General features: G+C 35.1%; 2 protein-coding genes across 2 annotated transcripts; one reads left to right on the top strand and one right to left on the bottom strand.

The window, feature by feature from the left end:
- Nucleotides 1–327: 327 nt before the first annotated feature.
- LOC147499007 (cullin-1-like) lies at nt 328–9,201 on the bottom strand. The gene is made up of 20 exons (XM_086560822.1): nt 9,067–9,201; nt 8,758–8,923; nt 8,521–8,620; nt 6,748–6,933; nt 6,475–6,522; nt 6,190–6,393; nt 5,989–6,066; nt 5,703–5,792; nt 5,520–5,600; nt 5,353–5,415; nt 4,600–4,635; nt 4,435–4,521; nt 4,178–4,327; nt 2,223–2,278; nt 2,010–2,130; nt 1,733–1,894; nt 1,469–1,612; nt 1,161–1,379; nt 904–1,071; nt 328–818 (listed from the first exon to the last, which is right to left on the bottom strand). The coding sequence occupies exons 2-20, from the start codon at nt 8,895–8,897 to the stop codon at nt 717–719; spliced, it is 2,235 nt and encodes a 744-aa protein (XP_086416948.1). The 5' UTR covers nt 8,898–8,923; nt 9,067–9,201; the 3' UTR covers nt 328–716.
- Nucleotides 9,202–16,612: 7,411 nt separating this feature from the next.
- Nucleotides 16,613–19,188, top strand: LOC147499006 (hydroxyproline O-arabinosyltransferase RDN2-like). Its single transcript, XM_086563396.1, has 8 exons — nt 16,613–16,729; nt 16,908–16,975; nt 17,065–17,266; nt 18,123–18,220; nt 18,337–18,402; nt 18,484–18,559; nt 18,743–18,856; nt 18,998–19,188. The coding sequence occupies exons 1-8, from the start codon at nt 16,613–16,615 to the stop codon at nt 19,058–19,060; spliced, it is 804 nt and encodes a 267-aa protein (XP_086419522.1). The 3' UTR covers nt 19,061–19,188.
- Nucleotides 19,189–22,304: the final 3,116 nt, after the last annotated feature.

Below are 22,304 nucleotides of genomic sequence, written 5' to 3'. Positions count from 1 at the left end.
CTCTTCCAAATAGGATGCAAATCAAGTAAAACCATTGCCACCATTTCAAAGGTTGGTGATTTATCAAAACTGAAAACTTTTACTCTTTCCAACCATTTGGGATGGATTCTGGATGTAATAACAGCATAACACTGACAACCAGTACGCAACATAACCCTATCTTAGTTCTTCATTATCCCCTGTTCTATCTAAATTTACCTAGAAAAATTTCAAACACAGACTACAAAGCCCTCTCATTCTCTATGCAAGGAGTTTCAATTCAAGCTGCAGCAACCACGCACCAATATTGACCATACACTAGGCAACAAACAAAAAAGTACACATAGCTTGCTTTCAAGAGCTAGACCACATTGTATGCTATTTGTTACTCAACAATAATGTCACAGAATAGCGGACAAGTATTGACAACAGATAATAATATTGTGCAGAATGTAAGAATGGAAAACGCAAATAAGCACGTCAGTCATAACTGTGCAACTCTAATAATGGCAAAGGCTGGCTTAGAGACCAATCAATGCACTTGAATGTTGAATCACATTTCTTTTTCCTATGGACTATTGTAAAGGTGATTCCAAAACGCTCATAGAATCAGTCAATCAAAATGTACAAAAGTATTCTTCCTCGAACAGCATGCTGAACTCCTACGCTTCTGACTATCATTTTTATCTATTGCTGCCAATGGCTGCCTACTTTGCTACTGCCTGCCATTAACATATTCAAGCCAGGTACTTGTACAGGTTAGGATTTTCTTTATCTCTCTCCAGATAGTCGCGAGTAATCAGATCTTCAATCCTTTTCTTGATTGCCTTAAAATCAGGCTGCATTTTAAAACCCATTGGCTGAGTTAGTAAGGAGGGTTTTTGTCAGTGTACTGCTTGAAAGTAACATGATACAGATATATACCTTGAACATGCGGCTCAGCTGCTCAACACATTCCATCACTAGCTGTTGATGACCCAAAACTTTCCGACTCTTCATAATCCTCACAATGGACGCATCTATAGCATACCTTCTATCCTTGTCAACATCTTCTATCACTTTCTTCTTCTCATCAACAGGAGGGAGCGGAATCTGTAATCTCAACAAAATTATTTTCACTCTAATAGCTAATGAACTGACTGGATAAATATACATGATCTCAGTCATGAAAAAGCTCAAACCTTTATCCTCCGCATTTTGTCAGTAAACTTAGCATTGAACTCGAAAGTGTCTGTTGGTAAAATGGTTTTAGTGTTTGGCTCTTTGTTTAAGATTTTGTATTTTGCACAAGCAAGAGAATGAAGTAATCTAATAACGTCATCATCAGTCAAGTTCAATTGACCCTTGATATCCGAGTAACTTAATCTATCTGCAGTATTGAATAAAAGCAGCAAAGAAGCCTGCAAATAAGAAAAGTAATGAAATCAAGTTGCAGAATTCGCAACTAGTGAGGCCATCCACTAGCAAAACAAGGATCACAACAAATTACCTGATAAGTTGTCACAATCAGCTCAAAATTTTTTGCTCCAAACTTTCCATTGACGTTGCAAGTACCAAGAGAGTATATCCAAGTAAGTTTTCGGTGTTTGGTTTTTGTTTGATAGAACTCCTTGAAAACCTCTACACACTTGACCTGAAAGACATGCACACACTCTTAATGCCTTCTTACTTCTTTTTTTCTTATACACATATTTAACAAAAAATCAAACCCCTTAATATATTACACAAGATGTCTGAACATGTAACGGCTTACCATCTCTGCAGGTAGATTCAAATCGAATGACTTGTAGCTTGGCCAGAATCCAGTTGTTAAGACAGTCACTGTCAAGTCAATCCCAGGATTTACATGAGGGTTGTTGTTAAGATATTCTTCAAAATGGGTTTGGTTTTCCCTTGCAAGCGTCAAGTCCGTGACCTGAAAGAACAAAAGGGAATAGCACATCACACCATTGATCAAGAGCTCCAGCAGTATCTGTATAAGCACATGCTGAAGGTTTTTTAGTCAGAAGTTATGAGATCAAGAGACTAACCATGCCCTCCATCTTTGATGTGAACTGTCCACCACATTGCTGCTTCAGTTTGGTCAGAATACTCCTTTCATGGTCATCGTTTGCACTCTTGTCAAATAAGAGGCGCCGAGCAAGTTTTTTCCTGCAAACATGCAAAGACGGAACACAAATAGTTAATATGAAACTTCTATGATCAATGGAAGAAACAAGGAAAGTTTATGAGACATGACTTGCCTATAGAATTCAGCAAAAAGATCTTTGTCACTGATATAAGCAAGCAGCTTGACTATCTGTCAAGTAAATAACAACAAAATAGGAAAAATATTCAGAAAAAATAATCAGAGCATAGAATGACAATGGATTGAGGCACTAAATACAAATTTATCAGTGGTTTATCAGTGGATTGATGGTTTTAGAGTTGGTCAAGGGCAGGTTTTAGTGTCTCATTTCCAGTTTGTGGATGATACAGTGGTTTTTCTGGGGCACGATTTGGATCAGCTTAGATTTCTTAGGGGTCTCTTGTGTTGTTTTGAAGCTGTGTCTGGTCTTAAGGTTAACATGGGTAAGAGCACGATTTATGGCGTTGGTCAGAGGGACAATCTGAATCATCTTGCTTCCTCTGTAGATTGTGTGGTGGGCACCTTGCCTACAAGGTACTTGGGTCTTCCTTTGGGAGCGAAGTATAGGTCTAAAGCTATTTGGGATAATGTGATTGAGAGATTTAGTAATAAATTAGCGGGGTGGACGGGGCGCTTCTTGTCTTATGGTGATAGGATCATTCTGATCAAGAGCATGTTGTCTAGCCTTCCTGTTTATTATATGTCTCTCTTTCACATTCCTCTCAGTATATCACATAGAATGGAGGCGATCATTAGAGATTTTCTATGGGATGATACTGAAGAGGCATAGATATCATCTTGTGGCTTGGAATTTAGTGTGCCAATCTAAAAGAAATGGTGGCCTAGGTATTAGGAGCTTACATGAGTTTAACGTGGCGCTGCTAGGTAAGTGGTTGTGGAGATTCGGGGAAGAGAGGGATAGCCTTTGGAGAAAGGTTATTGAATCGTGGTTTGGGGAGAGCCTACTTGGGTGGCTTAGTGGCCCAATTATGAGTCCTTATGGGTGCGAGGTTTGGAAAGGCATTTTAAAAGTTTGGGATGAGTTTCATAAGAACATTAGATATGTCTTGGGTAACGGAGAGAGTTTCAGGTTTTGGGAGGATGTTTGGATCAGTGATAGGCCCTTATTTAGGATTTTCCCGAGATTATATGCCTTATCTGTTTTGAAAAATCAGCCAGTTCGTTCATGAGGATTGATAATGGTAATACGGCTTGGAACATGGGAATTGACACAGCTATCTCTGGCAGGGATATAGTGAGTGTGGTAGCTCTTACAGACATGCTGGAGTCCATCCCACCTGTGAGACCGGACAAAGATAAACGTCTTTGGTCAATCAATAATAAGGGGAAATTTTCCATCAAATCTTGGTATTATGCCTTGAGTTCTCATAACAGACCTCAAACTCTCAGACACACCCTGTTTCCTAGTCGTCCAAAGTTCCTTTAAAGGTCACTTTCTTTGTTTGGTGTGCAACCTTGGGTAAAATTTTAACTGTCGATAATCTTAGAAAGAGACATTTCAAGGGAGCCTTAGTCAACTTCTGTCCTTTGTGTTTGAAAGATGGTGAGTCAGTGAATCATATCCTCCTTCGGTGTCATTTTTCTTGGCAAGTTTGGTGTTTTCTCATTCAGGGGTCAGGTAGTTCATGGGTCAGTCCAGGTTCGGTGAAAGGTGTGTTAGCCTCATGGTCTTAAAATTTGCAATCTCAAAGGGGAAGACGTATATGAAAAATGATTCCTTTTGCGGTTTTGTGGGGACTATGGATGGAACGGAATAGAAGAACTTTTGAGGGTGTTGTGGCTTCTTTGGAGGAAGTAATCATGTCAATTAAAGGTCTCTTATTCTTCTGGGCCAAAGCTCGTGAGGAAACTAGTAACATTCCTTTTGAGCACTTTGTGTGTAGATGGGAAGATATTTTGACTTGAGAATGATGTTTTCTGTTTCTTGTGTACATTTGTTGTTGTTCTTTCTTTCAGTTGGTTATCGATGTAAGGATACCTCATCCTACTATTCCTATGTTTTTATATTTTTATATCACAAATACAAATTTATCACAAATAGGAGTGTACCTTCTCAAGTGTCTCCTCAATGGCTTCATCACTCAATTTGTCACTACCCCCTTTCTTCAAGAGATTATCACAGAAAGTAGCTAGCAGTTCTGCATTTGAGCTCCCAGCAACACCCTTATTACAGAACACCTCAAAAGCCTCCTTCAGCGCCTACATAAGATCATTGAAGAAAAATTAATAACTTTAACAAAAATATCTATTATATTATAGCCACGCAATGAATGGAGTTCAAACAAGACAAACTCTCCAACACCAACCTTGTGGAAAAGAGTGTGGTTCAAAAAGCAGTTCTGCACATATGCCATGTACCTGTCATGCAGCTCAAGTACCTTCTTAACAAAAACCTGAAAAACCACAAGATCAATTCATTTCACATCCATGTAAAACTGACCATCAGAATCTGACAAGAAAACATATCTTACCTGTTCATGCAAACCAGCCATGTCCCTTTTCTCTGCCTGCATAAAAAAAACAGATGTTAGCTAGAGTTTATTGGTGAATCAGAAGCTGCCAACTTATTCAATTAGCAATAATAAACAAGATACCGCAAACCTATTTTCTATCTGTAGGCTAGACAGTAAAAGAAATGGCAAATCAGCTAAGCAGAACATGACTTACAAAGTTACAATGCTTATTTACAACAAAACTAAAATCTTTAAAAGGCACCACACGGGCTATTTCTGAGATTTCACAAATGCTCTTGCCCCCAAACACACATGCCTCTGGGATCTCACAATCCAACATAAGATAAAATATTTTATAGCAGAGAATCCAAATGAAACCAACAAGGTAAGTTAAGTTGTACTGGACAGCTATGTTTAAGTTCAATCAAATTTACCAATTTAGTATGTTCAAACAGGAGGTGATTACTATAGATGATTTTGGAAACCCAACATACAACAGAGCTACTCTCTTCCTTTGTTTACTCTTAAAGACACCCTTTTTAATTATGAAGAATCAGTTTGAGCTACTGAAGTGATATACAATATAAAATCAAGAAAGACCAACAAATTGTCTTTTTTCCTCTTTCATTTACTCTTTAAGACATCCTTTCATATTAAAATAAACCAGTTATGAGCAAGCACTTAAGTATGCAATAAACAGAATAAGGATACTAGTTCTATGTTCTGTGTGTGTGTACATGGAATAGCAGCTGTGTTCAAGGAGTATATGACCTTTTTGTTAGATGCTGCATCTTCCGCTTGTTTGACCAAGGCTGTACCATCGGCAGTGACATGCTGCATCAGAAGAACTCCAAAAAATGTAAACGATAATTTTTATGAAATAGAAAAGCTATCTATCGACGGCAAATAATGTTATGGGTAGAAACTAGAATTATAACCTGTTTAAACATGCCAGAGACTGGATCCAATCCACGCGGTATCTTACTGAAAAGTCTATACATCCTCGAGAGATCCTCCACCTAACACGTGACAAACATTAGAAACAAAATAAACTTTGTCATTAGATTGCAATGAGTCCATACTTCAATTGGAAAAGGCATGTATTTTAACCTAGTGCATACCTTGTCATCTCTAAGCAATGCAAAACAACCAGAGTGTTCCTTTTCAAGAAGCTGCTGGGTGTATACGGTCAACAGCTCGTGTTGCACTCTCTACAAAGAGCATATTATATAAATGAATAAAAATAAAAGTGGATTCGCAGTACTCTTTAAAACATGAAATCTCATTCACATAATCACGTGTACTGAGATGATGTCATGACATATCTCTTAATATTTCAATGTGACCACGATATAATGTTAAGAACTAACCCACGAGGCTAAAGAAGAGCTGATGACAGAAATATACCTCCAATAACTTCTGTTCACTGCTAAAATGGAGGTAATGAGAAACCCTATCTTTCTCCCGTTTCAAACACTCTTCAGCCTGAGAAACCGAAGTACGAAATTAAAAATAAAACAATGACAGCAATAAATGAAAATATATATAGAGCAGCCGTGTCTCTCATCTGTTTTGATTAAGAGAAGCACAAATTTCATCCAGTATTACCTTCAACATGTAATCTGGACAAGAATCTTCTTCAATCCAGTTAGAAGCCTTCCGAGAGTAATAAGCACCTGTATCCTTAAGCATGGCTGTTTCAAAGTCGTTTTCATAACAATCCATTTGTCCCATTCCAATTTCAACGAAAATATCCAAGACATTCTTCAATAAAGCTCGATCGATTTGCTCTCCCTCTCGCTCTTGCTCAATCTAGCGCAAATGCATTTAATCATTAAATTTAGACAGGATAAAAAAAAAAATTATTACATATTTGGCAGTTGTTGAACATACCAGCGCGATTACAGCATCTTTAACTTTTACATTGAGTTCTTGATAGACCTGAAACAAGAAAAGAATCAGTAGAATAATAAAAAAAAAAAAAGTTATAAAGTGATATGTATCCAAATACAAGAATAAATAATAAAGGAAGTACATATTTTGTCAACAGCATAGACTTACATCTACAAGCATGCAACCAAAATTTATGAGTAGGTAAAATAAAAAAGATGAGGGGAAACAATTTTATTTTTTATTGAGGCAACTGCTATGGACTATTCCAAGTACCAGATCACGGAAGCAAGTCAGGCCAACATCTTTGAGTGCTGGCAAAGATCTACGAGCAATGAAGTAACGATCGAGATAATGGAAGAATCTTGAAAGCCACCTGACCATAACTTTATGATTTGCCCACCTCTTCACAAGCTCTATCAACAGAAACTCGTCATGCTTTTCTCTCAAACATGGCAAAATCTGAGGGAGTAGAAGAAGACAAGAAATTCATAAGACAAGTAACCAAGTCAATATAAGTTTCATATTATTTATTAAACATAATGGTGACAACTTAAGGCTGGCGTTTTGTTGAGGAACTACTCACACTGGCATCGTCTCCACAAAAAATCGGCCCATTTGAATATGTAATCTTGCCAAGTTGTCCCCGCATTTAGGATTTAACAAATGTGTTTAGAGTTACACCTTTGGAGTACTCGCTTGACAAGTAGGCCATATTCAAGTAGGCAAATTATTTGCGAGGAAGATCTACATAATGAGGATATTTTACTTACCAATTCTCAGCCTTGAGTTCCCCATCTTTCAGTCTTATACTTTTATTAAGCTGTGCACAAGAGTCATCAATAGTGATTGTATACACTGACCTATACATATATTTTTATAGTTGGAACTTTATTCCCTAATTTCATAACCTGATGAAGGTGGGAATCAAACGCAATGCCTTGGGCCAATCTCCCAAGATCTTAACCACTAGGCCGTTGAAGTCTGGACACCTTCACTCCATAAATGATAAATCTAATTTGCCATTTACTCTATCATAAACTCAAAAGCAACAAGTTCTAATCTATGTTAAATTTTTGAAAAACACTAACTCCAATATTCAATCGGAACATTGGAGACCATAAGCCTGAAACTAGTTGCATAAATTGCTTAACAAGCACTCTGAAACACTTTATGTGTGTGGTTCATTAAGACTTTACACAATGAATCACAAGACAATATAGATATAGTAACTAGAGGGAACTAAGCATGATTACTTTTCATAAACATGTGTTCGTAGGAGCCTATGGCATGATAATAATAACAATTAAAAGATATTATACACAATGATATACACACAATTTTATTTACTAGATATAAGCAACACATTTCTTTGTTGTGATAACAGTATTCACTATTATAAGTAAAGTCTATAATCCTTTCTCTTTCAACAAAAGCACAGGTGCAAAAAGGTCTGCGACTAGAATACATTCAACTTGACAACCCACAATGAAACTTTAAAAGACAATCAATTTTCTCAATTTCAGTCTTCTGTACATACACGACCAGCAAAACCCAAAAATGTAAAAACAGCAAATGCAAATCAAGTCAATTTTCAGATAGTGTTCGACATTGTGCTGAACTGCTCGCCTTTTTCGTTCATCTTGTACACACTATAACTATTTTATGCTAACTATTGACTGTGGATCATGCTTGTAAGCTTCTAGTAAGCACAAAACACTAAAGTTCGTAAACGATAACACATAACATGCATTCACATAGATAAGCTAATAACAGTGGTGAGTCCAAAGTTATCTATTCATGTGCTTTGTTTGTGCGTAACTTGACGGTGAGAGTCTCAGAATTCTTATACTGAAACATATTATTATACATGAGAAACCATTTCACCTCAACAAAGAACAAGTAAGCTACCATTTCTTGCCATCTCGAAACCAAATCAAAACCATTCCAGAAACTAAACCACCACTTAATCTGCTCCTAAAAACATATTCTAAATACCATTATAGTAAAACAAACAAACAAATCAACATAACAGACTTTAAATCTCACCGATGTGCGAATATACTCTTGGAAAGCCTCTTTATACTTGTCGTAAAGCTGTTGCGAGTAATCATTCGGTGGTTTCTGAGTACACATGTTATAAATCGTTCTATACCAAAAATATTAAAGAAAACACAAACCCTCAAAAACAAATAATAAATAAATAAATAAATATATATATATATCATCAAATAATCAAACAAACATAAACATATTAAGTAAAAAAAAATAAAATAAAAAGGATACGTGTAAAGCATCATGTAATCTTCAGAGTTAAACTGTGGTTCAGGTAAACCCTCCAAGATTTTAATAAGTTTAGTAATCCCTTTCTGCATAAAATCCCATCCTTGGTCTAAATCTATCACTTTCTTATCCACCATCGACATCTCAAAACAAAACAAACCCCCCACTTCTGCAAAACAAATCAACAGATAATAATAATTAAAATCCCAAACCCTAGATTATTGAAATGATAGTTGGGTGTAAGTGATGATGAGTGGAGAAGAAGAGAATGAAGTGGTTTTAGTGATGAAGAGAAGGTGTTTGAAGAAATACCTAAATGATGAGTTTTTGTGAAGAGAGAGTGTAGAGAAAATGAGGAAATGAGGATGCAGCTAAATAATAATGGTGGTGTTTTTGTTGGTCGGTTGGAGGAAATGACGTGTTTAGTGGGAAAGTAAATGAGGAAAATTATTTAATGACTGACGGTTAAAACTTAAAAGACTGAGTCGACTCTTCTTTTTTATTTTATTATTATTAGAGGAGAAATGATTGTGTAGTAACGTTGGGAACAAAATGCCATTGAGCGCGGATCAATGAGTGGCATTACCAGATTGCTCATTTTTCTATCGATGATTATCAAGCGCAATGGTCATTCTGGGACATGTTTAGGCCAATGACAAAGATGCGTTGTCAAGTGTTTTGGGCAAGTGGACTACCCGTCTTCATGCCACGTGTTATTTTGTTATTTGGGAACTGGTGGAGATTATGAGAGCTGGGGTACTTAAAGAGCCCTTGGCTTCATTATTGGGTTGAGAACTTGAGATTGAGACTAAAAGACTTGTTGCCAGCTATAAAGTATAGACTAATCAAATAAAAAAAACACTATAAAGTATAGACCAATGCAAGATTAACCTTTTTGAAAAAGAAAAAAATAAAAAATAGGTGATTTATGGATATTATAAATTTTCAAATATAAGGACTTTTAATTCGTTTTCTCCTAGATAAATAAACAACAAATAAAGATAAATAAACAACAAATAAAGAATATGAAGTCATTTTCAAACTTAAATTACTTTCCCAATATCCCAAATAGAGACTAAGGGGTCGTTTGTTTTTTTTAGCCTCTGAATGCAAATGTGAATGCTAAATGATCCACCTTGAGTGCTTAATACTGAACTCTAAAAAACATATTTGTTTTATGTCAAAATGACCTGGTTCTGAATGCTGAATATAAATCATTTGGACAATTTCACCTTTGTTATCTATTTTGAATAGAAACTTGATTATTTATGAAAACAAAATATCATATATTTTTTTAATAGAGCTCTTGTATATATACTAGAATTATTTATTAATTATTAGTATAGTATTGAGTTACAAATTATAGTAATTGCTCATGATTTTTCTTTGGTTAAGTTAATTAACAAATGATTGATTTTCATAAAAATATCAAAATGAAAAAATAAATAAATTAAGGAGAAAAAAGGTATACACCAAATCAGGTTTGTATTTTGTTCAAAGTGCAACACACTTGACACCCAACACTTGTTATGATATATGAATCTGTGAATAAGAAATAAGTAGTAGATAGTGCTAATTTAAGATGGGGAGTACAATATAGTGATCTTTGTCTCCTTTTCCAAACCTTAGCACTTGCAGACCCACCTTTCCATCAAGTGATTGCAGAGAAGCAAACACAACTGGTTTTTAATAACTCAAAAATCTAACATGCCCTCTCTCTCCATTTTCAAAAGTATAACTCAAATTCTGATCCAATCAGAAAACACTCAACTGCTTCAATCGGGACTGCCCAAATTCAATTTTATCTTATCTTCTTTATCACAAAATCCATCATTAGATATAAGTTGAAGAATTCCATATTAAAGAAAAATGGGTTTTACACATACCAGAGAGAGAAAGGAGAGGGGCTAATGAAGGGCAAGAGAGGAACAAAGTTGGGATTTTTACATACGCTTTTTGTTTCAACATTCGGGAAGAAAGAGACCGCGGAACACTGAAGAGTACCAAGAAAAACAAACAACTTTGAGCACCTCTGAATACTGAAAACTTAAGTTTCAACACCTCTGAATGCTAAAACTTGAAAAAACAAACAACCCCTAACTCTCAAGGACAAATTGGACGAAAAAATTACTGTCAAAACTTTTTTTTTTAAATCGCTCACAAGGACCATGTAGATGAAATATCAAGTATACCCTTGACGTGAAATAAATAAACTGATCGGGTACATGAAATGTCAAGTTTACTCCTGATGCGAAATAATAAACAGTCTGGCCCAACAAAAATGACCCGGTGTATACCTCAACATGAGTTATGAACCATCATTGTTCATTTCCCAATATAATGTATTATCAATAAGAACACATATTGGAGTATGAACAATGACCATCATCATAACGTATAATTAGTGAGAACACCTATTGGAGTATGAATAGTCATTATTCGTACATATTTGGGATATAAACAATCATTATTCATACATCAACATGAGTTACAAACAATAATTGTTTATACTCATTGTTCATACTACCAATATAACGTATAATTAGTAAGAACACTTATTGGAGTATGAATAATCATTGTTCATACACATTTGGAGTATAAACAATCATTGTTCATACCTCAACATGAACTATGAACAATCATTGTTTATACCATCAACATAACGTATAATTAGTAAGAACACTTATTAGAGTATAAACATTCATTGTTTATATCTCAACATGAGCTATAAACAATTATTGTTCATACATATTTATTTTCACTCGAAAATTGGTTTTCAAGCTATTATATATATAAAAAGCAGTGAAAGGCATGTGATTTATTGTATATAAAACATGGAAGGGTAAAGTGGTATTTAAGGAAAAGAAAAAAGATCGAGCCAACTTATTGTGTCCTCAAGGGTTATTTTAATTAAAACACTGATCCGTGGGTTATTAAAACATGGAATTTGGTTTTGTGAGTGATTTTTTAAAATCCTTGTCCTCTAGAGTCCTCTAGAGTGATTTTGGCCCGAAATTGGTCCTCTTAACCAATTTCTTGTACCCCAAATTTAAAGGTTAAACAGTGAAGCTGCAAGAACGGTTTCAATAACACTTAAAACCTCAACATGCTCCAAACTGACAGCTCAGTGCTTTCAGCACGGTTGCTTCTTCTTGAGGTGATTATGAGCAATGTGTAGTTGTGCACGCGACATAATAACACTTCAAATTAAGAACATATAAAATTAACTATATGTATTTTAGTTAGGGCATCACCAATGCAGGCCCTCAAATAGAGGGCCACATCACCATTTTAAAGGTTAGGTTGAAGGAGAGACCTTGTATGAAGGATCTCTAAATGATGGGTTGTACAACGTAACCTTTATAATCAAAACTAAAATCCAAATATACTGACCAATCCAGTTGATAGTGGACTAGTAGTGGCAAAGTTTGGTTTGGGAAAATCGGGTGGGTGGGCTGGGTGCAAGGTTCCAATCTTAGCAGGAACAATGTTATTAAATCTACGTTTCCAGTATTTTGTAACTTAAACAGTGTTAAAAAAAATATGCCTTATACCAACTAGGGTTTTTAGCCATTGAAATGTTTATGGACATATTTCTATTTACCTCACGAAACGGACAGGGTCCTCTATAAATGTGATAGAAATACAAATAGTCTTAAAAAGTGGTATAGGGGCCTATATAGAGGCTATATTGGAAGCCCATTTTTGTATTGTTCATTTAAATTTGAAGATCGAGGGACATATAAAGGTCCCATTGGTGATGCCCTTAGCATATAAAGTTAACATATAAACTTCAAATTAGTTCCTAGTTATTAAGTAGTATTTTATCGGTAAACTACGAGACATACATGCTTGGGGAGCGGTTAGTTTTCGCACATATCAACTATAGGGGTTCTTGGCTTTACAAAACCCTCGACCTAAAAGAGGCCGAACTAAAAAGAAAATGCAAGCCCACAATGATGAGGAATCTATATATATGTATATATACATGCTTGGGGAGCGGTTAGTTTTCGCACATATCAACTATAGGGGTTCTTGGCTTTACAAAACCCTCGACCTAAAAGAGGCCGAACTAAAAAGAAAATGCAAGCCCACAATGATGAGGAATCTATATATATATATAAGCTCACACATATTCTCTCTTCTCACCATATCGCTTCATTTTGCACCTCGAGCAATATGATTGGCTCTTAAAAAATTGGATGGAATAATAATTAGTGACATCTCCCCAGGTTTGTTTAAATCTCCCTAATATATTATTAATTTTCTATGGACTTCTCAAATTTAAAAAAAATAACAAATTAAATAAACCTTATACAAATTCTACCGAAAACCTAACTTTTCTCCTGAAGCTACGATTGTCTCTTATCTTCTTCCCTACCAAGCAAGAGTTCACAATAGCCCCACTATTGCATCGAGCCAAACTGGCAGCCATGACACAAAAATTGCACGCTTCCATTCAACAACCCCTTTTCTCTCCTCGCCTACGCCCATTTCCCGAATCTCACTCTCACCCTTCTATTGTCACAATGACCAACAAAGACCCGAATCTCGATTCCATCTTTAACAAAAAACGAGACCTTTCATGATCCGCAGGTGATTGAGCTACAAGTAGATTTAAAGAATTGAAGGAGCATAGACTCCACAGAGTTCTTCAATGTGCACTAAAGGAACCCATCATCTCTCGCCCACGTCTATCCTCGTGGCTTCCGCTTCAGGTAATGGCATAACACACTCAAATCTATGGCAAGATATACTATTTAAGCAAAAATGATAAATAAGGCAAGAGTAGCTTGCAAGAAATTATGTTTAAAAACCTGATAGCAAAAAATAGTAATTGACATACTGGATAAAATAAATTCAACAGTATTAGAATATGTCTTATATGTAAAGTCTCACATTTCTATAAGTGTGGACATCCATATCTAATAGTTTTTATTATCATGTTTTAAGTTAGTATAAATATGTAACTCTGGATAGAGAACTCTCAATCACTCTAACCCTAATCAATCTCTCTCTCTCTCAATCAATCAATCTATATTATTCTCCATTGTTTTTCTTCTTGGTTTCTCTCAATATATCAATGTCACAACTCTCCTAGCATCACCACTAACATTCAATTTAACAAACATCCAATAATATCCACAGACACCATGCTGCATTGACATTGAAGAAAAATAATGCATGGTGATAGCATATTACATGTCAGAAACTAATGAAAAGAAAAAGTCATTAATTCAATTCTACAATCCCTAATGACCGTCTTCAGTCGACAACCTAATATCTCTTTGACCTGATCATTCTTCAAATCTTAATCTTACAGGGGTTGTAAATGATGGGAATGCAAAGGTCGGTCATGAAAAGTTGCAAAACAACGTGCGTATATGCGAAGGTAGGCATCTTCTACATTTATTTGGCGAAATATCCAAAACAGTGAAAACATGGATGTGTTTTTCTATTGCAAGATTCATGATATGATAATTGATATTTATAAATTCAACAAGTTATTTGGATCATCTTTGTTTGATGCCCAATTTTTTTTTAATGCAAGATCGAGATTGAAGCAAATGGTGTTCTTCAGTTTCAAACGGTTGTGACATACCCACAGATCATAATCGGGAGGTCAGCTTGACACTCTTAAGAGGTGAGACCATTGTATATCAATTTCTTCTAGAAAAGAATTGTTCTCTTTGCGCTAATTGCTAACAGCTCCATATAAGAGAATATCCCATTCAAAAATAAACCATGAATTTCATTGTGGACCAGTTGCTCGATTGATTGTCACTCTCATAGATGGGCTATATCATTTCCAAATAATAAGAATCACACGTAGTACCTACCATTATATGATGTGAGCTTCACTTCTCTAAACAAAATCAGAAAGAGTATACCGAAGCCTTAATGTGGTTTGAATGCTCTACTCTATGAGGCAATTTTTTTATTTTTATTTTTATTTATTTTAATATTTTAATATTTATTTTAATTCCCTAACCCCCTTGAATATCACCTCATTGCAAATACAAAATACTTAACTAACATACGCTACCACTGCTTATTTATTAATCTACGGGGTTAAGCCATTTGTCCAAGTGCAAGTAAGTTTCAGTCAACTATAGCTTAGTTGGCAATGACTGTTCTCTACCAAAAATTTTCATCGTATGTTTGTTTCGTTCAACATTTTCTTTGAAATTCTAAACAATCAACTTTGTGTAGTGAGCTATGAACTCAGTAGGTTATAAACTTAAAATGTTATAGTTGTTATACTGTATTACTAAAATGCTCAATATCGTTGCATGCCCTATCTGGATTCTGAAGAGTTACGTAGGAATATTATTTATTATTGTATTGTATCATAATCACAATCCATTATTTATATTGTAGTTTTTCGTAGCTTCTATGTTTGAGACCAGGAGAGCCTACTTTAACATATATAAGTACTTATCAGCAGATGTGTAGTACATGGGATCTTGAGATTGGGTGTGTGTGTTAGAGAAATATATATTAAGTTGGGACTCGAGCCTCCTTATGACAACCAAGAGATATAGTGGAGCTTCTTGATGATGAAGGCATGGACATCGACGCATTCTCAACATCAGAATTGCAGGTGGTCCTGGGACCCTGATAAGACTAATTTTCTATTAATTGTTCTTTTAGTTCTGTTTTGCAAGTAGTTATAGTCAAGAACATTTTTTTTGTAACGGCAAAATATTCCTAATATCATATAAGTATGCACTACTACAAAAATAGTCATTAACCATGGTTGGTCAAATGATATATACCACTGTGTTCATAATAACAGTGGCTAATAGTCACTTACCACGATACAATTCCTATATCTAATTTTGGTACAAGCAAATACCACTGTTTACATGATACAGTGGTATATAATACGCCTAATACAACGGTACAACGAAATATCGGGTAATTTGTTTTTAGATATCCACATACCCCACTGTTTCTGAAAAATGGTTGTTTATGTTTTTTGGAAAATCACACCTACGGTGGATAAAAAGTGGTCTATCCAAAAACAACTTGCTTGCAAAATAAAAATCGGAAAAAGGGGGCAAAAGCTCTCGGCTAAAACTCCCTCTTTCAACTTCCTGTAAATCGATGGCTAGGGATTTTGCTCCCCAATTTCAACTCGATCTCTCCCCAATTTCTTTTACTCGATCTCTCTCCCCAATTTCTTCCAGTCGCATTATTTATCTCAGCGAGGTCTATGGAAAATTTTGGGAAGATAATCCAAATTTTGGTTTAATAGTAATCTTTATCCCTTATTACTATGCCACTGATGTATTATTTCAAACAAGCTTGCTCTATCTCTCTCTCCCGTGGATAAAGTGGCAAGGTTACTTTTTTTTGTGCAAGTAAGTTCTTGGTTTTTTTTTTTAAAAAAACTTTACTTAAAATATTGTAAGGTCGCTCTTATTACTGAAATTAAAGATTTTTTTTTTTTTTTTTTGCAAAATTTGGACTCAAATTTTGTGTATTTCAATGTAAAAAATGGACTTTGTAGCTATTGCAGCAAGATGAAAGAGATGATATACCGTATTGGTAGGACAAGTTGGTTTTCTGAATTAAAATTTGAGCTCTATATGAAGATCATTGGTCTCATTGTGGAAGTGAAATGCCACCTGATTTTCTTGAGGATAATGGGCATTGATCGATAGATAACCTTCTGTTGAAATATAATGGTTGTTCACTTGTTGGGGAGGTAAGAAAATATAAGGCTAAGGAAATTTGGTGTATAATTATTATCCTTGCATTTTTGAGAACTTGTTACTTTTTTTTTTGTGAATTTGTTGAAGGGCCAACTTAGGTTTTAGCTTGCCTGTTAGTGGCTTATAGAGGCCTAGCAATGGCCTATAATAGCCTGGGATGGCCTGGTAGAGGCCTTGCGATGGCCCGCAGTGGCCTGGCATGGCCTTTAACAAGCGAGATAATAGTGATATCAATTGTACTACTAGTTAAACAAGTCAGTTTCTTTTTATATAATTTTGAACTTTCATGGCCCATGGCCTATATCTTGCTCATCTATTTTCATTGTCCGTTTTCATCTTTTGATTGCTCCCTTTCAACCATGGAGCAATAACTATTACTAAGATTGAGTTAATAAAAAAAATTCACACGGTTTTGAATGTTCTGTTTTCCAGGGTTATGTTGTCTTCAATAGGCCATGGGCTTTTGTTCAATGGCTGGAAAAAGCAACATTTGAGGAAGAGTAAGTTTATCTTCAAAATGATGGTGTTTCTTTGCTTCCTTCTTTTGAAATATAAATCATAAAGTTTGTGCATTCTACGACCATTTCAGATATATTCTGATGGCGGAGCCGGATCACGTATTTGTGAGACCTCTGCCAAACTTGGCACATGGAGGCTATCCAACAGCATTTCCATTTTTCTATATCAAGCCTGCTGAAAATGAGAAATTAATAAGAAAGTTTTATCTGGAGGAAAAGGGTCCTGTCACAAATGTTGATCCCATTGGCAATTCTCCTGTAATTATCAAGAAGGTAGAGTTTCTTGTTGATAATGTGGTTCAGATAAACCAATTATATAATAATTGCTCATGATTTAGTCTCTGTTACGTATGGTGTTCTGTGTACATCCATATACTAACTGGTTACTGGCTCTTCATTTCCTTCTCTGTTTAGCCCATATTCCCATAATTTATTGAAAAGTTTCAACGTCATTAATTGATTGTGATGAGAAATTTATGGAGATTTGGAGATGCCCAATATATACTGATTAGGGTAGGATAGACTTGGACCCCTATCTAGTGTATACTTTACTCTCATTTCTCTTATTTTATTTTGTACCAATGCACCCTTAGGTCCGTTTTACCGAAGTTAAGATAACCACTCTTATGGAACCTTAGTGTTGAGTGGATCTCCGCCAATCTACTATTACGTGTACAATGATAACTGCATGTATTAAGATTCACACGCTGTCACAGACGGTGTTTAATTGTTCACCAACATGTAGATTTTTTGTGATGTATCAATGGACAAAAAGTTGCAAAATCAAGATGGGCATGTGTATACTGTGTGGTTCATTAGCATTACACGATTCTGTAAAGATACTAAGGGAATGTAAAAGTTGTAACCACTCGTCCAGAAGGCGAGGTGCCCGGGAGCGAATAATACTAATTAGAGATCACGATCGTAAAATGATTGTCATTATTACTATTGTTACTAATGTCGTTGCTACTATTAAAGGTGTTGCTTTTCTTCGTATTACATTGCTGTTATATTGTCATTTTTATTATCTTCCTTAGCATTTCAGGTGATGTTGCATTCTCTGCTTCATTTGTTGCTTGTCAAAAATGTCATGTCCACATCTCATTAGAACTAAATTTCTTGAATATAGTCCATGCTGGAAAAAAAATTCCCTACATGGATGAATGTCTCAATTAGTATGAAAAATGATCCAGAGATAGACAAGACTTTTGGATGGGTGCTGGAAATGTAAGTGAAATTTCTATAAAGGTTATTTCTATGTTCAGTGTGAATCAATTGGTGCATATAGCTCCATATGTTGCTGACATGCTATCTATGTTTCTTTTATTTTTTGTATCAACAAGGTATGGATATGTTGTTGCATCTGCATTGCACGGCGTGCAACATATTCTGCGAAAAGACTTTATGATACTGTTTTTTTTTTTTTTAAAGTTGTGATAGATAAAAAAAATTATCTATGTCATGTGCTAAAACGTTTCAAAATTGGTGAAACAGCCCCCATGGGATCTTGAGGTTGGAAAGAATTTTATTATCCATTATACTTATGGATGTGACTACTCTTTGAAGGTGGGTCACATTTTTCCCATTTAATTGTAAACTCCTTTAAGAATTGGCGATGGTTTTATCTTTTCTCATTTGGTTTTATTTATAAGTAATGCTAATCCTCCTTTTGTTGACACATTCACATGAATGGGATAGATGCATTATTGGTTCTAAAGTTATCTATTTTATTAATTGATACATTTACAGGGGAAGCTAACATATGGAAAAATTGGGGAGTGGTGCTTCAACAAGAGATCGTATCTTCGTGGTCCTCCACCAAGAAACTTGTCCTTGCCACCACCTGGAGTTCCGAAGAGTGTGGTATGCCATATGCCTAAAGTTATTTATGTTATTCATACATAACATTATATCTTTACGTTTGTGCTAGCATTTAACACCCGATAGCTATAAGAAAACTTCATTAGTCCTCAATCCCTTACATTCAAAATCTTTCAACTGCAGGTCATGTTGGTGACAAAGGTGAATGAGGCCACAGCTAATATTCCTGGATGGGACACATTTTAAACTTGTGTTAAAGTAGTTGAAGACTAGTGTGTTTAGTTTTGTTGGTTAACTTTTCTAGTACTTGAAAGAAATGAGCTAAGTACTAGAAAAGTTTTAGAATTTACTGTTGAAGAAGAAAGTTTTAACTTACTTAGGGTGTTTTGTTTCATGAAAAGAAATGAGGGGCATCAGTTTATATAGTTACTTTGAAACAAGCTCCTGTAGTTCATTATATTGGTGATGGCTTGAAATTGGAGAGTGATGATGGTATTAGACATGGAGGAGTTGGTCACCATTATTTTGATGTTTTAGATGGAACAAGTTGGTCATTATTATTTTGATGTTTTAGATGGAACAAGTTGGTCATTATTCAATGTCGAAATTTATTTATTTTGTTTGTTGCACTATGAATTGTTTATTTGAGTAATTTTTTAAATCTAATATGGATATGGTGAAAATGGACAGGTTGTAGGTTCCAGGATTGAAAATGATGAGAATCGAATAATTAGGGTCTTTTTTTTTTTTTTTTTTTTTTTTTTTTTTTTTTTTTTTTTTTTAAATGTCTATAAACCACGGTTTTGGAATAACTGAGATATAAGGATATTCTATAAACCACGGTTTTTATCCAACCGTCGAATAATTAGGGTTTTTTTTTAAATGTCTATAAACCACGGTTTTGTAATAACTGAGATATAAGGATATTTTATAAACCACAATTTTTATCCAACCATCGTATATAGCATCACTATTTTCCACAACTCACCTCAGATGAAAAACTATAAAGACCATTAACCACGGTTTGTAAATCATAATACCACTGTTTTAGCTAAAACCGTGGTATATAATAGATACTTTTTACCACGGTTATATTAGAAGTATTTGTCACGGTAGTTGTTACCACGGTTTGAAAACAGTGGCTAAAAACTTTTTACCACTGTATATAACAGTGGTAAATGAGCTTTTCTGTAGTAGTGATGGGTCTTTCTTATTTTTCTATTTTTTATTGTGTTGTTAATAATACCGTGTAAGATTTACAAGTTTGTGCATGTGTATTGCATTGCATTGGATATGAGTTTTACTCCAACTTCTTCTTCTTTCTTCAATACGTACACAGACTTGCATCTTCTTCAACTTCATACTTCTCTATAGGTCTCTCGAATCTGATAAGAGTACTTATAATAAAGCAATGAAAGTTGGTCGTTGCATCTCTTTCATCTCTAATAGTTTAGGCTCTTCTTCATCGAATCAATTGAGGTACGATTACTGTTTCGACTTACTTAAAGTTGGGTTATTTTATTGCATCAGAGTGAGGTCAGAGTGTCAAAGTAGCATCTCTATTGGGTTATTATATTTATTATCATGTTACAATTTTTCATAATTGTTTTATTTGGAGGTGGCCTTACTTGTTGCCCCAATATCAATTAGAACAACTGATTTTTCTTATTATTTATTTATTGATTTATTTTATTTTTTTCCGATAGAAAAAAGCTGAATTTATTTAGAACAGCTGAATTTGTAGTTGGTAGTCCGCATTTATAATCATGCCAGGCTGTAATTAGCTTGGTACCCTCCTAGCTACTTCACACTAGCTTGAACTTTGAAGCATAAGGACACCACAAACAATGCTCAAGTTGATTACAACGTGTGTATGGTTGACATAACTAACATTAGTGCAATAAGTACGCTAATATGGTTTGAATTGAGATACTTTGAGGCTGGTTTCTTTGAGGTGAGTACGTAGGTGACTAATTAATCAATTTAAGTAGGTAGCAACGCACTCTAAGTATCTATTTTCAAGTTGAACCATTGACTATAATTTTGGGGACATTTAGCTGTAGGTCCAAGTTGAACCATTGACCACCTGATGATGCCAAATAGGTTGGTAGTCTCTGGCAGACTCTGGAATGTCGACCACTACTGGACATTTAATCTATAAACTTGGATATATTGATAAGCGTGTGATGGAGAGGTTTGAGAAAGAGGCTGCTGAGAGTATGCCTGGGTTCTGGACAAGCTACATGCCGAGAGGGAACATGGTATCACCGTTGATATTGCATTATAAAAGTTTGTGACCACCAAGTACTATTGCACGCATTGTTATTGATGCCCCGGCCATCGGGATTTCATCAAGAATATGATTACTGGTACTTCCCAGCGCAGGCTGATGTGATGTCCTCATTATTGACTATACTACTGGAGGTTTTGAAGCTGGTATTTCCAAGGATGGCCAGACCCGTCTTGATGCGGGATATGTGAAGATGATTTCGTTTAAGCCCATGGTCGTGGAGACTTTCTTTGAATACCCGCCACTTGGTCATTTTGCTATGAGGGACATTCGTCAGAATGTTGCTGTGAGAGTCATCAAGAGTGTTGAGTAGAAATACCCATCTGGAGTCAAGGTAAGAATGTATGCAGCCAAGAAGAAATGAACCAATGTCTTCTTTGGTGAGGTTATTTCCATTAGCTATTATTGTCGTTGTTTTGTAACAGTTCATATACTGATGTATACATTGTGAAGGGCAAGTAATTTGCCAAAAGTGACTCAACCGTTTAAATGGTGTTATGAGATTTTTTTAGAATTCGCTTTTATATATTTGATTAGCGTATGTGGGAAATAAGTAAAGCAACATCATCTGATGAGGAATAAAGCCTTAATACTAAAAAGGTTTGATAGTTCTTCTTTGAAAATGTTTTGGCTCTAGATTTATGGTTTTAACCATTTTGTGACTAATTAGTTGCGAACAAGTCCACACTATAAACTTAGCTATCACCCCGCCTTTATTACTATATATATGCAAGATTATCGAAACAATTATGTTCGTGTAAAAGTTATTCAATTCGGATTTTGAAAAGTAAATGACAAGAAACATGTAGAAGGAAGAATGTTTCTTTTTCATGTAGAAGGCAGATTTACAAGTTTTCCCCAATTTATTCTACTTCACTAGATGTGCTTTGCAAATTAGGTTCCTATATAGTTATTTACTATGCTAGATTACATAGTGTGAAATGTGTGAGCCAGATACATCTTCTCCCGTCCATGGTTGCAGTTCAATCTCATATGGAATTTGATTTCAGGGATTAGTTTTAGTAAAAGAAAAGGGCTTCCCAAGAGACATTCTTTTATTAGCAATGTGTTCTAAGTAATAAGGGATCGTGTTATAATTTATAAATTACTTTCTTTCGATTTTGATTTAAGGGATTTGTTCTAAATGTTGTTCGTAGGTGAAAAATTGCTTATATATAAAGTACCTACAATAAGTAATGT

This window comes from Coptis chinensis, chromosome 5 (assembly GCF_015680905.1).
Source record: "Coptis chinensis isolate HL-2020 chromosome 5, ASM1568090v1, whole genome shotgun sequence".
NCBI lineage: Eukaryota > Viridiplantae > Streptophyta > Magnoliopsida > Ranunculales > Ranunculaceae > Coptis > Coptis chinensis.
Note: the sequence above shows the minus strand (reverse complement) of the source record. Positions and strands in the feature narration are given on the sequence as shown.

Excerpts from the sequence above, each read along its gene's own strand:
- LOC147499006 (XM_086563396.1), top strand. The coding sequence starts at position 16,613 with ATGGCCTATAATAGCCTGGGATGGCCTGGTAGAGGCCTTGCGATGGCC. Across the intron at positions 17,267-18,122 it reads CTCCTGTAATTATCAAGAAG|TCCATGCTGGAAAAAAAATT; the intron begins GTAGAGTTTCTT and ends TCTTGAATATAG. Across the intron at positions 18,560-18,742 it reads GATGTGACTACTCTTTGAAG|GGGAAGCTAACATATGGAAA; the intron begins GTGGGTCACATT and ends ATACATTTACAG.
- LOC147499007 (XM_086560822.1), bottom strand. The coding sequence starts at position 8,897 with ATGTCGATGGTGGATAAGAAAGTGATAGATTTAGACCAAGGATGGGAT. Across the intron at positions 5,416-5,519 it reads TCTCTGGCATGTTTAAACAG|CATGTCACTGCCGATGGTAC; the intron begins GTTATAATTCTA and ends CTTCTGATGCAG. Across the intron at positions 1,895-2,009 it reads CATCAAAGATGGAGGGCATG|GTCACGGACTTGACGCTTGC; the intron begins GTTAGTCTCTTG and ends TTGTTCTTTCAG.